The sequence below is a fragment of the Pelophylax lessonae genome, assembly GCF_965119305.1.
Source record: "Pelophylax lessonae genome assembly, chromosome: 1".
NCBI lineage: Eukaryota > Metazoa > Chordata > Amphibia > Anura > Ranidae > Pelophylax > Pelophylax lessonae.
The window spans coordinates 431,395,814-431,411,507 of record NC_138768.1 but is presented as its reverse complement, the minus strand read 5'-3'; the positions used below and the strand labels follow the sequence as shown (position 1 = coordinate 431,411,507).

At 45.4% G+C, this 15,694-nt stretch overlaps 1 protein-coding gene across 2 annotated transcripts in view; it reads left to right on the top strand.

The window, feature by feature from the left end:
* The window catches only part of SNX30 (sorting nexin family member 30), a 125,696-nt gene that overhangs the window by 75,735 nt on the left and 34,267 nt on the right, over positions 1 to 15,694 (top strand). For both annotated transcript variants that reach the window (XM_082255845.1, XM_082255844.1), the window contains exons 3-4: positions 706 to 816; positions 10,535 to 10,693. In XM_082255845.1, coding sequence (XP_082111971.1) covers positions 706 to 816; positions 10,535 to 10,693 — 270 coding nt within the window. The remainder of the gene's footprint in view (positions 1 to 705; positions 817 to 10,534; positions 10,694 to 15,694) is intronic.

Genomic DNA, 15,694 nt, shown 5'->3' with positions numbered 1-15,694 from the left:
GGCCCCTTTCACACTAGTGCGACTTGTCCCGCGATTTTGGACCGCAAAATCGCATGACAAGTCGTTTTCCATTGTTTTCAATGAGCCCCATTCATATCAATGCGACTTGAAGTCGCACCAACTTCTAAGTAGTCCCTGCACTACTTTGGCACGATTTTGAGGCCAAGGACATTCAAGCCCAGTCAAAATCGAGGCAAAAGTCGTGGCAAAATCACGGTAAATCGCACAACTTTGAAGTCGCACAAGTGTGAAAGGGGCCTTAAGGTGAACAAGCACTTTAAAGTTGGCCATACAGTATACAATTTTCTTGTACAATTTCCTTTAGATTTACCTTCAACTAAGTAGTGTAAGGGCCTGCCTGATTGCATACAAATTGAAAGTGTTTAGGTTTGACCTCATATTATATGGATTTGGTATATCTAAAGGAAAATTTGTAAAGCTTGGCACACACTAATGTTTTTTTTTTTTCGTTCAAGCCAGTGTGTTGAATGAAAAAAACCTGACCGCTCCGGCCGGAACCGCTGTACTAACTATCTGACGTTAGTATAGCGATCTCCCCCGCTGAGCTATGGTGTTCTGACAGGGGACGCCACACACAGGAAAATCTAGTTTTAAATATCTGCATCATTTGGGAATTGATATTGGGGGAAAAAAAAAACTGATGTAAGTTGAGAAGAAACCTCTGTGTCTTTTCCTATTTTTCAGACAACACGAGCGGAGTTTGACTTCCCTGAGTATTCTATACGTCGAAGGTACCAGGACTTTGATTGGTTGAGGAATAAACTTGAAGAAACCCAGCCCACTCACTTCATTCCCGTAGGTAGTATGTTGCTGCTGTTTGGATAAGCTGCTCAGAAGTAGTGACCTGAGGAGTATAAAGTGGTTGTAAACCTCAGACGTGAAATATGAACAAAGCATATCTCTATATAGTGTGTACTTGTCTCAGTTAGGAGCACTAAAGCCCCGTACACACGTAGCGATTGTCGGCCGTAAATATTCGGCCGCCGAACGATCGGCCGATTGTCGGCTTGTTAGTACGATGCTTCCGACAACCGACAGCGACTTTTCGGCCGAACAGAATCGGGTGTGCAGGCTATAAAAAAATTTTGTTGGCCGTCACCAGAACGGCCGATTGTTCGCCAGTCAGTACAGAATTCGGCCGACAAACAGCAGATTAGCAAGACTGGGCATGCTCAGAAAAGAAAAAACACACGGAAAGTTAACCATCACATGACATCACTTCTGCAGTCGGCTGTTGTTGGCCGACAAAATTCGTGTGCAGTCTTTTGCACTTTTCAGCCGACAGGACAGCACCGGACAAAAGACGGCCGATCGCTCGGCCGACATTCGGTACGTGTGTACGGGGCTTAAGTGTCATTTCTGTCTGCTGCTTTGTTCCTCTGCCATCAGCATGAATCACTTCTGGCAAGTCTTCTTGATACCAAGGGAAAAAAAAATTGACAGGGGAGGGAGCTTCAGCACGCAGCCGGTGATTGACAGCCTTAGGGGGTGTGTCCTTTCCCTTCAGTAAGCTCTCAGAGCTTTCCTCACTGTGTAATTCCAGCTCTCCACCGTCTAATTTCTGACAGCTCAGACAAACTTTATAAATTCTGTAGGGAAGAGAAGACTGCAGATAGACAGATACAACTCATGTAGGAGGATTTGTTTCATCTCTGTGTATCACCTGAGGGCAATCACTTCATTGATTATATGTAAGGGTTTACAATCACTTTAAGTTTAGACTTGCTGATGCTTCTGCATGTGTCAGTATTTAATGGGACTATGTATTTAGGTCTACTACCATAAGAAGCCCGGTTATGTTTTTAGGAACAGTTCCTTTTGGTGCTGGTTATCTTTGCACTGCATGCTTTGTGCTTGGGACTGCTTACAAACCAGCATCCAAGGTAAGTATGTAGCTGAATAAGGGTTAGTGTTAAGGCTTAGTTTATGTGTTAAAGTGATTGTAAAGCTTACATTTTTTAATAAAATAAACATGCTATACTTGCTCTGTGCCATGGTTTTGTGCAGAGTGGCCCCGAACCTCCTCTTTTAGGGTCAGCTGCCGGTACGCTAGTTTCCTCCTCTTCTCTGTGTGCCCCCATAGGAAGCTATCTCCAATGGGGGCGCACCTGCGGGCTCACCCTTGAGCTGGGCTCACCCTTGAGCTGGGCTGTGTTCGTCTACTGATACGCACAGAGCAGATTGGCCCAACACGCGCCCCCCCCCCCCCCTGCTTTCTCCCCACAGAAGTTGATTGACAGCAGCAGGAGCCAATGTAGAGTCCTGTGCCACAGCGCTGGATAAAGATAGGACTCAGGTAAGTATAAAGGGAAGTAAGGGTGCAATGTAACCAATGGGACAATTTTTTTTTTTTTTACCTTAATGCTGGGTATGTCCTGCCTTTAGAACCAATTTAAGTGTGTTTTAGGTTTAATTTCTGAATACGTTTGAACCAGTTAGATTTTAGGAGCTTGTTGCAGGGGTTAGGTTTTAGGTGGATGGGGAATTACATGTCAAGACCGCCTTTTTGGATATAGTTAAAGTAGTACTAGATAATTTTTTTGTACCTCTGGCTGTTCCCCAAGCTTCCAATTTGTAGAGGAGGCAGTGAGGGTAGGGAGCAATTGGCTCCAGCAGCCGTGTAGGGGAAGGGAGCAGGGGTGTGGCTTGCTGGGAGTTGTGTGTTTGAATGGACACACACAGCCCTGGGTGGGACCGTACACACATAAGGGTTTCCTTGGCAGCCTGCTAACTAAAGGAGACCCCTACAAACAGAAGGTGTGGTGGGAAGGAAGTAAACTATATTATGTAAGTCTGGATATCTCTACTAAAATCTAAGGAAAAAAACATTTAAATGTAAGGCCTCTCTTTAGGAGTAAAGTGGTTCCATTTTCAGGGAATTTTAGTTTAGGGGGTATTTGGTGGGGGTTAAAATGCTGACTAGTACAGATGTTCCTATATACCGTGGCCTCACTCAAAAACTGATAAGCCCCCAAGGTTCCTTGAAAAAAAAAATTGTGGTGTTTTTTTTTTTTAGTCTGATAACACCGCATGCAATATTACTGAACATGAACAATTTAAACGATCACTAATATTGATAGGGAGGTTCTATGGCATTGTTCCCAGTTCAATAGGCTTATTTAGAGGTATTTGTTTAGAAGTGTCTCAAAGTAGCAATCAGTTGATTTGCACCACAATATGAATGTTGGAAACTCATTACAGATATTCCCATAATTATATTAGAATTAATTTGCGTAATCCTGTAATTAGGCTGGCTTTTCACAAGTCAGGCTGTACAACCAGCTGGTTTGCAAGTGCTGGCCTGGCAATACAAGCTCAGTTGGGAATCCAGAGCAAAATTTTTCTGTTTTTTTTCTCCTCTTTTTCTTTACTCTTACCATTTATTAATTTAGTCCTTTTTTGTTTTTCACAAAATCTAGTGAACTCGTTTGCCCATTACTAGCAGCAAAACATGATATTTTTTTATTTTTTTTGTTATTGCTACTGTTGCCAATTAGTGGCATATTCCAACTACTGCCCCCGTTCACACTAAGGCGACCTGGGCGCCTCACAGGTCGCCGCAGGTCGCCTCCCATAGGGAAGCTGTGGACCCGTTCTAATAGGAGCGACACAAGTCGCTCCGACTTAGAAAAAGGGTCCGGAGCTTCTTTGGGGCGACCAGGAGGCGACCGCCATAGACTTCAATGTTATGAAGTCCGTGGCGGCCGCTCCGAGGTCGTGGCGCGCTGCTCGCACCGCGATCTCGGAGGTCGCCCCGGGAAGTAGCGTCGCGTGTATGTGAACTGCCGCTTAGTTGTGGTAATGTGCAGCAACACACATGCTATGCATTGACTTAGACCCCGTTCAGACAGGGGCGACGCGACTTGCTGGGGCGACCTGTGAAGTCGTGGTGCACAGCATGCACCGCGACCTCGGCGCGACATGCACGGACTTCATATCATTGAAGTCAATGCAAGTCGCCTCCAGGTCGCCCCAAAGTAGTACAGAACCCTTTTTCTAAGTCGGAGAGACTTGTGTCGCTCCTATTAGAACGGGTCCTGTACTATTCAATGGCGAGCGACCCACCGCGACTTGTCAGGTGACCAAGTCGCCTGACAAGTCGCGCTAGTGTGAATGGGGTCTTAATGAGGTGCTATTATTTCATACATTGCAGGGCAACACATGGCAATTCACTAACTTGCAATGTACTGCCAGAAATGGTACATGCACCTTTTTGGTGCATAGGCATACAATTCAAATGCGACAAAGCACAACATAATGTACAGTTACACACTGGGTTGTGTGAATGGGCTGTAAATAATTCAGCAGGAACCCCCCCCCCCCCTTTTTTTTTTTTTTTTTTTTTTTTTTTTTTTTTTAAGCAAGCTTGTTGACCTGCTTGGCTCTTACATTTAGACAGTTAGTGCATCACAACGACTTTACTGAGGGCCCATTCACACAACAAGCAAATGCTCAATGCAGGCTTCAGTACAGTGTCAGACTAAAATCCACCTTTTACAATAGCCCAAGGTCATAATAACCCACTGTGTTGGTGTACTCTGTGCAGAAATGGCACATCCTTCATTGAAATGCAGGACAGCACATTACAACGCATGTTGGGATAAAAAAATGATAAAGTATTTTGACTGCTGTGCAATTTCATAGATATGTTTTAAAAAAAAAAAAGCACGTCAACACAAGTGCATTTAAAATACATAAACCTGTGCTAAACGTATTGCAAGTGTTTTTGATAAAATTCCAGTTTATCACCACTACTCATGACCCAGTTTTGCCACACAATTGGCCCCCAATTAGAAAAGATTGCAGAACACTGAACTTAAAGCATTGCACCACTGCATATGCATCTGTAGGGCACTCTTCTCTTTTGGACACTGGCTGCAGTTGAGATGATCATGAGATGACTGATGTGTGCATAATATGCAACTTCTAGTACAGGGGTCTCCAAACTTTCTAAACAAAGGGCCAGGTTGTTGTCCGTCAGACTTTAGAGGGGCCCAACTTTGGCCAGCGGGAGTGGAAATTTGCTTGGCATCAGTGGGATTAAGGCCCCTTTCACACTTGTGCGACTTTTCATGCGATTTGGGACTGCAAAATCGCATGACAAGTCATTCTTCATTATTTCTAATGAGCCCCATTCATATCTGTGTGACTTGAAGTCGCGCCAACTTCAAAGTAGTCCCTGCACTACTTTTGGCATGATTTTGATGTGTTTGGAGTAAAAGACATTATAAGCCTAGTCAAACTCGCATCAAAATCACAGCAAAAAGTTGCGTTAAAATCGCGCAACTTTGAAGTTGCACAAGTGTGAAAGGGGCCTAAACATCACATTTGGTATTAAGTTGAGGAATAGTGCCCCATCGTTGATATCATTGGGAGGAATGGTACCCGATTGTTGGTGTTAATGGGAGAAATGGTGCCCCATTGCCACTGTCAGTTGGCAGAATAATGTCTTGTATCAGTGGGAGGAATAGTGCCCCAAGGGCTTGTTAACGGCAAGCAAAGGGCCACAGTTTGGAGACCACTGGTTTAGTAAACACTTAAAAAAGGATTATACATAATTTAGACTATCAATACAATCTTACACTCAAAATCTTTTTACGACTTTGAGATAATCTGTGCTTTGGGCAATAAGTTCTTTGTGTTGAGAAATTGGTAATGATACCATTTAGATTATTCTTACATTATAGGTACTGTTCAAAGATATATATTCTTTTTTTAGAGAACTGCGATGGAACATGTCTAATTTGATTCCTATACGGTGTTCCAAATCTGGGCAACAAATATGTTGTTTATTCTGTATATCAGTAGATCAATGGATTGCTACTTTTTTTAATGTTTATATTACATTTCAGCTTTCTTGAGGGAGCGCTGTTTATTATGCAGATGCTTTTGATAAAAATTAAACCAGAGTGCTATTTTCATAGTATAGAATATGATTAACCAGTGGATGTGTTTCAGAGAAGCTTCATCATTCTATAAATCAGTTTGTTTTGCGGACGGATTAACATGTATTGGCAACAGTAAGTTTGCTCATCACTGGTTGTGAAATGCTGCATGTATTATCCAGGGTAAAATCAGAGTTTCTAAAGTCTGACAAACCGAGAGAAGGCTGCCAGCTTTCTTTTTATATGAACAGTATGTCCGATATCCCAGTTAGAGTCCAAAGGGAAATCATGGCATTTATTAATTAAAGTGGTTGAAAAAGGTTTAAGGTTTTGTACCCTAAAGTGTTACTAAACCCAGGAGCCTGCATTCACTATATCTGATCTCCCACAGTACACAGAACATGGAAATGCAATTATTTTAGTAAATATAAACTGCTAAATACCTTTTCTCATCAGCAGTATATAGCAGTCTTGTGACTGCTATAAGTTCCTAGTAAAGCTTGTAGGAGGAGTTTCCATACTGCATTGAGCTCTCCTATTGGGATCCCTGACCTCTGACCCTCTGTCTGGACAGTGCTGATTGGCCCTGTGTGGATCACATGCACTTTCCCAAGAAAAAAAAAATAACTCTCTAGCAATACACACCAAACTGAGCATGTGCAGCCTTGACTCCAAAGTCTCTGCCTTATCCAGACATGTTTGGAGTCAGTGGAAGAGGAGGATCTGTACATGCACGATCAAGCAGCTTTGTTACACCATGCAGAGGATTAACCCCTTAGGTTCCACTGTGAGTATAACCAGCACGTTTTACTGCATATACAGACCGATTTTACTGTTGTGGGTTTAGTAACACTTTAAAAGTGGTTGTAAATGCCAAATTTTTTTACCTTAATGCATTCTCCACATTAAGGTAGAAAAAAAAAAACCTTCCAAAATTAGCTCCTCACCAGCCTGCGTGAGTGCCCCTAAAGCAAGCAACTTTCTATGGGGGCACTTGGAAGGGAGGAGGAGCCAGGAGTGCAGGCAGGGGACCCCAGAGAAAGATGATCAGGCTGTTCTGTACAAAACCTTTGATTAGAGCAGATGCACTTAGCATGTTTATTTATTTATTTGTTTTTTTAAGCTAATCTTTAGCGCCGGTTCACACTGGCGCGACGCTACTTTCAGGGGCGACCTCCGAGATCGCGGTTCTGTACTACTTTGGGGCGACCTGGAGGCGACTTGCATTGACTTCAATGATATGAAGTCCGTGCATGTCGCGCCGAGGTCGCGGTGCATGCTGTGCACCACGACTTCACAGGTCGCCCCAGCAAGTCGCGTCGCCCCTGTCTGAACGGGGTCTAAGTCAATGCATAGCATGTGTGTTGCTGCACATTACCACAACTAAGCGGCAGTTCACATACACGCGACGCTACTTCCCGGGGCGACCTCCGAGATCGCGGTGCGAGCAGCGCGCCACGACCTCGGAGCGGCCGCCACAGACTTCATAACATTGAAGTCTATGGCGGTCGCCTCCTGGTCGCCCCAAAGAAGCTCCGGACCCTTTTTCTAGGTCGGAGCGACTTGTGTCGCTCCTATTAGAACGGGTCCGTAGCTTCCCTATGGGAGGCGACCTGTGAGGCGACCAGGTCGCCTCACAGGTCGCCCTAGTGTGAACCGGGGCTTAGAATCACTTTCAGGATTGGAAATATTTTCACACATTCAATCATTCTCTGCACAAAATCTTATCCTGCTTAAAGTGGTTGTAAAGGCTGAAGGTTTTTTACCTTCATGCATATTTTTTACCTTTATGAACGTAACTTTCTGTGTGCAGCTCTCCCCAGCCTCCCCTAATACCTGAGCCTGATCCAGCAATGTGCGCAAGATCATCCGCTCTCCTAGGTCTCTCCCTTCTCATTGGCTGGGACAGCAGTGGTAGCCATTGGCTCCCGGCCTCCCGCTACTGTCAATCACAGCCAGTGGGTAAATGAGGAAAGAGCGGGGGCGGGGCCGAGCTGTGCTCCATGTGTGAATGGACATACAGAGCACCTGCTCGGGTGCCCCCATAGCAAGCTGCTTGCTATTGGGGCACAAGGCAGGAGGGAGGGGGCAGATGTGCTGGCGGGGGACCCAAGAAGAGGAGGATCGGGGCTGCTCTGTGCAAACCACTTCATAGTGCAGGTAAGTATGACTTGTTTGTTATTTTAAAACAAAAAAAATCTGCCTTTTTAATACCATGACCTTGTTGGTTTAAAGTCCTTAAACCAAAGTGAAATATTTCCTCTTTTTATTTTTGTCTGCAAGCATTGTGAAATTATTCTTGATTTGTGGAAGTGCATGTAGACACAAAGACCACTTGCATACTGGGCCATCTAGAAGCAGTGTGTCGCTCCTGGCGTTGAAGTACTTGGCAGGGACAGGTGCAGCACCCTGTTAAGTCCAATAAAATACCCCTTGATCCTGCCAAAAATCCACTGAGCTTTTAACAACTTTGCTGAACTGAAATCTCAAGCAGTATTTTTTAGCCCTGTCCTAGTATATGCTGCAGAACATAATCTCCCTTTTGGTATGGAGATAAGGAGAGGAGGAGGATGACACAATTGCTGTGGTAGGATGATAACCCTGCTCCTTCATAGATACAGTCAGTGCTTTAAAGCGGAGTTCCGGGCAGAGAATCGTTTTTTTTTTTGAACATACCCCCGGGACAGTCAGGGCTAGCACATTCCACAATGGCTAGCCTCTGATCTGTCCCGGTTCGCACTTACCTTTTAGAAGAAATACTTACTTAGAAGTTTTCTTCCACAGCGTTTCCATCTCGGTTGTGGGCAGCTGAAGCCGGCGCGGTCCTCTTCTCCATCTTCTTCCGCGTCTTCGTGTCCCAGAATGCGCTGCACCGGCCCCTCCCGTCACTTCCGGTGCGGCGCCGCATTCCTAAACAGCTTCTGTGCATGCCCAGAAGCTGTTTAGCAGGGGAATGCGGCGTCGCCCGGAAATGACGAGCGGGGCCGGTGCGGCGCATTGATTCCTGGGAGCTATGACGTTCAGCTCCCAGGAATCATAGCGAGACAGGAAGTGACGGGGTGAGCCGCGGCTCCGAGGGAGGAAGCTGTCATAGGTGAGTATTTACGATCGTCAATTACAAGGTGAGTTTTTAAAAAAAAAAAAATCTAACTATCCAATTCCTTTTCAGGTTAGGCTGAACTAGCGGACGGGCACAAAAAAAAAATATAGTTTTTGTGCCCGGAACTCCGCTTTAAGTGGCCCAAAAGAGGTGCCGGTACTCTATTATAGCCTATAAATTTTTTCGCCCCCCACCCCACATCAGGGTCCCCACAGAGCACCCCCCCTGGCCTGGGCTGGGAATCCGGAGCAGGGGGACTCACTGGTGGTGACTGGTTTGGCTCTGGAGTGGGAAATATTCTTGGGGGGGGGGGCAATTGAGGGCGTAGATGTCCAAAATGAGCGTACTGGTACGCTAAGGCGCACAGAGAGGTGGCGGTATGCTCAAGAACCATATTTGGAAGTGGCGGTACTGAGTACCAGTGCATACTGGCCCACTTAAAGCACTGTATACAGTATGTTTGAGTCAGCATTGTCATCCTAGGACAGGCAATGTATTATGGACAGGATCAACAGATGAACAAAAAAAAGGAAAAATGCCTGGGGAGAAAAAAAAAACAATGAAGTACAACTAAAATCCTTGAGAGCTTTAATAATTTATTGTGTGTTCTTGGTTTAGCGGAGCTTTAACTGACAGAGTCATTTATGTGCATTATATATTGCAGTGGTATTAGATAGAACCTGTCATCAGAGAAACATTCACACTACCATTGCATGTTTTTTGTAAAAATGCTGCTTGCCTGCCTGCCTGTCTGTAATCTGCATGCTTGTTCTGGATGAGTGACTCAAAGTCAGATTGAAGACCATGAAAGCGGGACTGTTTTTCTATATTTTTGCTTTGATGGACCAACATGACAGCCAGATGATTATCATTTTCAGGAATGAAATTAAAGAATGTGTAAACCAACATTTCATATTCCTGATATGAGCTTGCTGTACCATGTACTTGTATGAAAAAGTACCCTGTTCTCTTTGTATTGCTTCCTTCATGTGAAATCCCTGGTGTTCCTGCCAGTCTCTCTGCTTATCTATTAAACACTGACCACACTAAGCAGGAGAACACAGCGTGGTCATTTCTTTAGCTATGCTAGAAACTCAGTGTGCTCTCCTTCAATGATCAGATCTGTCTTGACATGCTCCTTGCACATCCATTCACTGAGAAGATCTGCATACTGCTGTTCCTCCTCCCCCAGCTTTTATGCAGCTGGGAACAGAGGGAATGTGATCACTAATAACAAAAGGGGGAAAAAGTTATTTTATTGTGTGTGTGTTTTTTTCAATGTATATCCGTACACAAATGTTTGGCCTTTCATTTCTATTTTAAATGAAATAGGTTGTTTTACAACGTAAGGGTTTACATATACTTTAACATTAGCAGCCTAAATTTATTTCTCATTACATGTTTCCTTTTACTTAGTTACTTGTAAACTGATGTTGTCATGTCTTTCTCTTTATGTTTACACAGCTCATATTATGAGCTGTAATGTGTATTGCGACACTCATTTGTGGGTTTTCTGTCTTTATTACAGCCTCTTCCAGAGAAATTTGTAGTGAAAGGTGTAGTGGACCGTTTTTCTGAAGAATTTGTGGAGACCAGAAGAAGGGCTTTGGACAAGTTTCTTAAGAGGATTGCAGACCACCCAGTTCTCTCCTTCAATGAGCACTTCCATGTTTTTCTCACATCTAAGGTTGGCGTTCAGTAGATGACTCTGTATGTAGTTCTGTGGATTACCCTCTTCTGGGCTTTTCCCTTATGCTTTTTTGGCTGTTCTCAAAAAGTTTTGAATTCTAGCCCAAAAAAATGTGTATAATATAGTGATGTCATTTTATACAGATACAAACCGGGGACCCCAGTGCTGCAAAGGACAAGTGCTAATAACTAAGCCACCATTTTGCCTATTTTATTTTATATATTTTTTTTATTTTTATTTGGATAGCATGAGGGAATAGTTGGAACCTTTTTTAATGGTTTTCATTGCTGCCCCTTACTTCCTGTGCAAGTGACACCCAGTGTGCCAGGACTTCATGGGGCCAATAGGTGAGAGGAAATCTCCCCAGCATGTTTTTGCCCATTCCAATCTGTCCAAAAGTACACAACAAAAGTACTGGAAGTTTGGATTCCCTGCCAAAACTAGTAAGCAGCAAAGTCCGGGAAAGACAAAACAGATGTTTTGCTTCATGACAGATCCCTTTAGATATTAACATGCCATCAACTTATTTCTTGTGGTGTGGTAATTGCCAACTGCAAAATGCCATTCTTGCCAGTGAGCATTTCTAAAGCTATAGAGATTAGCCAGAGTGACTTATCTTTGGTGCTGGGTCTGTGATATCTTACTTTCATGGCTGCCTGTTAGTTGGAAAAAGAGTGCAAGAAAAATGGTCTGAGTTGCCTACCCACCCACATGCAGTAATGCGTAAGTATCAGAGGGGAGTTTGGCCACAGTTAGCGCTGCAGTTTAGCAGAGACTGGCCCAATTTTGATCCACAATTGACTTTTGTCCAACAGGCTTGTTTGAAACATTTTCTCGATCAGGTGGGTGGAAGCCAATCGCCTGCAGTCACTGATCAGAGTCTTGCAGTGTCAGTGGGGATTATTCCTCTATCCACCTTGTGTGAATGGATAATCCTGTTTTGTTTTTTCTTGTTTAGTCTGCTTGAGGGCTTTATAATCTAGCATTATAAAACAAGCGAACTTTTGGACTCTTTTTTTGTTCAGTTTTTTTTTTTTTTTTTTTTAACTCCACAGGTTCACTTTGAGTAGTTGCGCTCCACTGCAAATCCACAATTATTGATTTATAACATAGATACAAACTTTGGAGACAACCAAAAAAGTACAATTTTCTCAGATCGCCTTTCAGGACAGCACCTGGAGAGAGCGCAGCTCCACCCAATCCACAGGAAACACTGCAAATAAAAACTCCACCTCTTCCACCATGCCTCAGTCATTTGTGTTTCCTCCGCCATGGTGGAAGCATTGCAGGAGCTATGTGGAAGGGCTGCACTCTCTCCAGGGGGAGAGAAGGATTTGTTGCCCAGTTTTTGTTTGCTGTTTCAGCATGGAGACCATCCCAGCTCCCCTCCCTGGAGTGTCAAAGGGGGTATGCTCCGGAGCCTCTCACCTCGTTCGCTCAGGGGAGCTGAAACCCATCGGAGGATCCGGTCCGGGCGTCAGAGGTCCGCGCTTCGGCCGGTCGGCGGGCGGGGAGCCGCTTTTGGCATTCGAATCTCCCGCACTTTCGGACTCTGATCCCGGGGACGCGCGGCGTCACTTCCGGTGGACGGGACTTCCGGTGGGGGCGTGGCGGCGTTTGCTCCAACCGCAATACACGCAGGGGTCAGAGGCAGGTCATGAGGTCGGCGCTTCCGCTTCCGGTCCACAGAGGAGGACGCGGGAAGCGGTATTTAAATGGAGAGATCTGCCAGCAAGCTGCGCTTTTCAACAACATGGAGGAAAAGTCTGCAGCGACGGTGGAAGCAGGCACCGCCAGCGCCGGCCAAGCTCAGGTAGGAGAGGTGCAGTGGTGCCTCTTTTTTCTTTACTGTGTGAGCTTTTATTGTGGGGTTTCTTCCTTCCTCCTTTGTAGCCTGCCCTGTAGACTGAGTAACTGTTCCCAGTCTAACAGGATATATATGCATCTGGGAGTCTTTTCTTCTGATCCTTTTTGGTGTGGGTCACGATTTTCTCCCTTGCAAGAAATCACTAGGTGGTGGTTTTATTTTATAGTGGTTATTGGGCTTTCATGGTGGCTTTTTCTTTACTAGGTTAAAGCCACAGTGAAGACAAGAGCCCCAGCATCAAGGAAATGCCCTTCATGCAAGAATCCACTCAGAGATTCCTGGGTGAAACCACTTTGTAAAGCATGTATTGCTGACCTTGTGAAGGAAGAGTCTAGTCAGCAGAATAATGAATTCATATCTTCATTTAAAGAACTCACAGACACCCTGTCCTCAGTTCGTTCCCTGTTATCCAGGACGCCACAAGTTCTATCAGATTCCCAACAAACGGGTGGTACATCTTCCCAGCCGTCTACTTCTAAGTCTGCAGTGTCAAGCGATTCAGAAGATGAGGGGGAGAGTGCTCTCTGTTCCATCAGGGATTCAGAGGAGGAAGAGAAGGAAGAGGTGGCTAGTTCTTCCAGATACAAATTATCCTTGGAAGAGGTTGCTGAGTTGCTGAAAGCGATTTACACCACGTTGGAAATCGCAGAAGAAAAGGTGCAAGTTTCACTTCATGACAGAATGTACCAGGGCCTTGAACAGACAAAGCGCAGGGTTTTTCCTGTTCATAAAGTCCTTACGGAATCTATTGAAAAAGAGTGGAAGGACCCAGAGAGGGCCCCTTTTTTCTCTAAATCCCTAAGAAGGAGATTTCCGTTTGAAGAGGATACGGCGCACCTATGGAACAAGAAGCCCAGAGTGGATGCTGCTTTTTCTCAGGTGTCTCGCCGCACGGATTTGGCGTTCGAGGACATGGGTGTTCTGAAAGACACCATGGATAAAAGGGCAGATTCTCTCCTTAAAAAGGCTTGGGATTCCTCTACGTCCAGCCTTAAGCCGGCCATGGCCTCCACGGTGGTAGCCAGAAATCTTGAGTGCTGGCTCGAACAACTTAAAGGGCATGTGGAGGCTGGAACAGCAAGGAAAGATCTCCTGGATTCATTTCCGCTGCTCCTAAAGGCAGTAAAATATATGGCCGATGCTTCTGCTGAGTCTATCAAAATGTCTGCCAGGTCAGCAGCCCTCGTCAACTCTGCCAGGAGGGCGGTCTGGTTGAAAACCTGGACAGGTGATTCAGCTTCTAAGGTGAAACTCTGTGGTTTACCTTTTGCCGGTGACTTGCTTTTCGGGCCTGAATTGGAAGCAATTCTTGACAGAACGGCGGATAAGAAGAAGGCCTTTCCGTCAAAAAAGAAATCGCCTCCTAAGAAGAGATTTCGTTCTGTTCAACAAACCAACAGAGGTCGTGAACAAGATCAGAGATCAAGATGGACCTCCCATAAAGGCAAAGGGAAAGGTGGAGTCCTCTTTAGACCACCTGACCAGGCCAATAAAAGCAAGTGACAACAGTCTTCCAGTGGGAGGAAGGCTGTTATGGTTCCTCCCACGTTGGGAAGAGGTATCCGCAAGCCCCTTTGTAAAGAATATAGTGGCTCAAGGATACAAACTGGAGTTTTCGGAGACACCTCCAAGCAGATTCCATGTTACTCCCCTTCCAAGGGATCCGGAAGAGGCTTCCTCAATTATGTCTCTTTTACAAGAGCTGATTCAACAGGAAGTGATTATCCAAGTCCCCGAGGGGGCAACAAGGCCGTGGGTTTTATTCTCAGATCTTTCTAGTGAAAAAACCCTCAGGCAAGTACCGAATGATCCTAAATTTGAAAATCCTAAACAGATCAATTCGGTACAAGCACTTCAGGATGGACACCATTTATTCAGTGACCAAACTGTTGTCCCCAAACTGTTTCATGGCATCCTTGGATCTGAGGGACGCTTACCTGCACATCCCAATAAATCAGGAGTGCCAGAAATTCCTAAGGCTGGCGGTCAATCTCGGGGAATCGGTCTGGCATCTGCAGTTCAGGGCCCTCCCCTTTGGCCTCTCATCTTCTCCAAGGGTGTTTACCAAGGTAATGGCGGATGCCCTAGAGCCATTAAGGCTGAGGGGTATTTCAATTGTCCCTTACCTGGACGATCTGCTAATTTTTGCAGAGTCCAAGAGCCAGACGTTGGTACACCTTCAGGAGACTCAGGACCACCTAGAGAGTCTGGGGTGGCTCATGAATTTGGAGAAATCCAGCTTGATTCCATCTCAGCAGATAAAATTTCTGGGATACAGAATAGATTCGGTCCTCCAGAAGGTGTTTCTACCTCAAGAAAAGATCGAGAAGACTCAGAACGCAGTTGCTCGATTACAAACCAATCATCAGGTTACTGTCAGGTCGGCCATGGCAGCTTTGGGCTTGCTCACAGCCGCTATCCCTGCAGTGCAGTGGGCAAGACTGCATTCCCGTCTTCTCCAGAGAGACATTCTGCAGAGTTGGTCATACCCGGAACATCTGGAGAAATCCATCAGAATCTCCACGAAAGCAAAGAGATCTCTGTGGTGGTGGAGGAATTCCAGAAATCTGGAAGAAGGTCTGCAATGGACTTTCCAGACGAACAAACGTCTGACGACGGATGCCAGTTCGTGGGGTTGGGGAGCCCACCTGGAAGGCCGGACGATGCAAGGGACATGGTCCAAAGCAGAGTCCAGGAAATCATCCAACTGGCGGGAGTTGAAAGCCATCCTTTTGGGTCTTTGGTCCTTTCAACAGACAGTCAGGGGCCATCATGTGCAAGTTCTGTCGGACAACATGACAGCAGTGGCCTACGTGTCAAAGCAAGGAGGCACAAGAAGCAGACAGCTATCAGATCTGGCAATACAGCTACTCTCCTGGGCGGAGAAAAATCTAGCCTCTCTGACAGCGGTGCATCTGAAGGGGTCACAAAACCTTCTAGCAGATCTGCTGAGCAGGAAAAAGGTGTTGGAATCAGAATGGAGTCTGAATCAAGAAGTATTCATGCAGATCGTGGAAGTCTGGGGTCTTCCCCAAATAGATTTGTTCGCTTGTCAACAGAACAACAAAGTCCAAAGATTCTTTTCCCTACACAGGGAGGATCAGGACTGGGGCTTGGATGCTCTAGCCCAT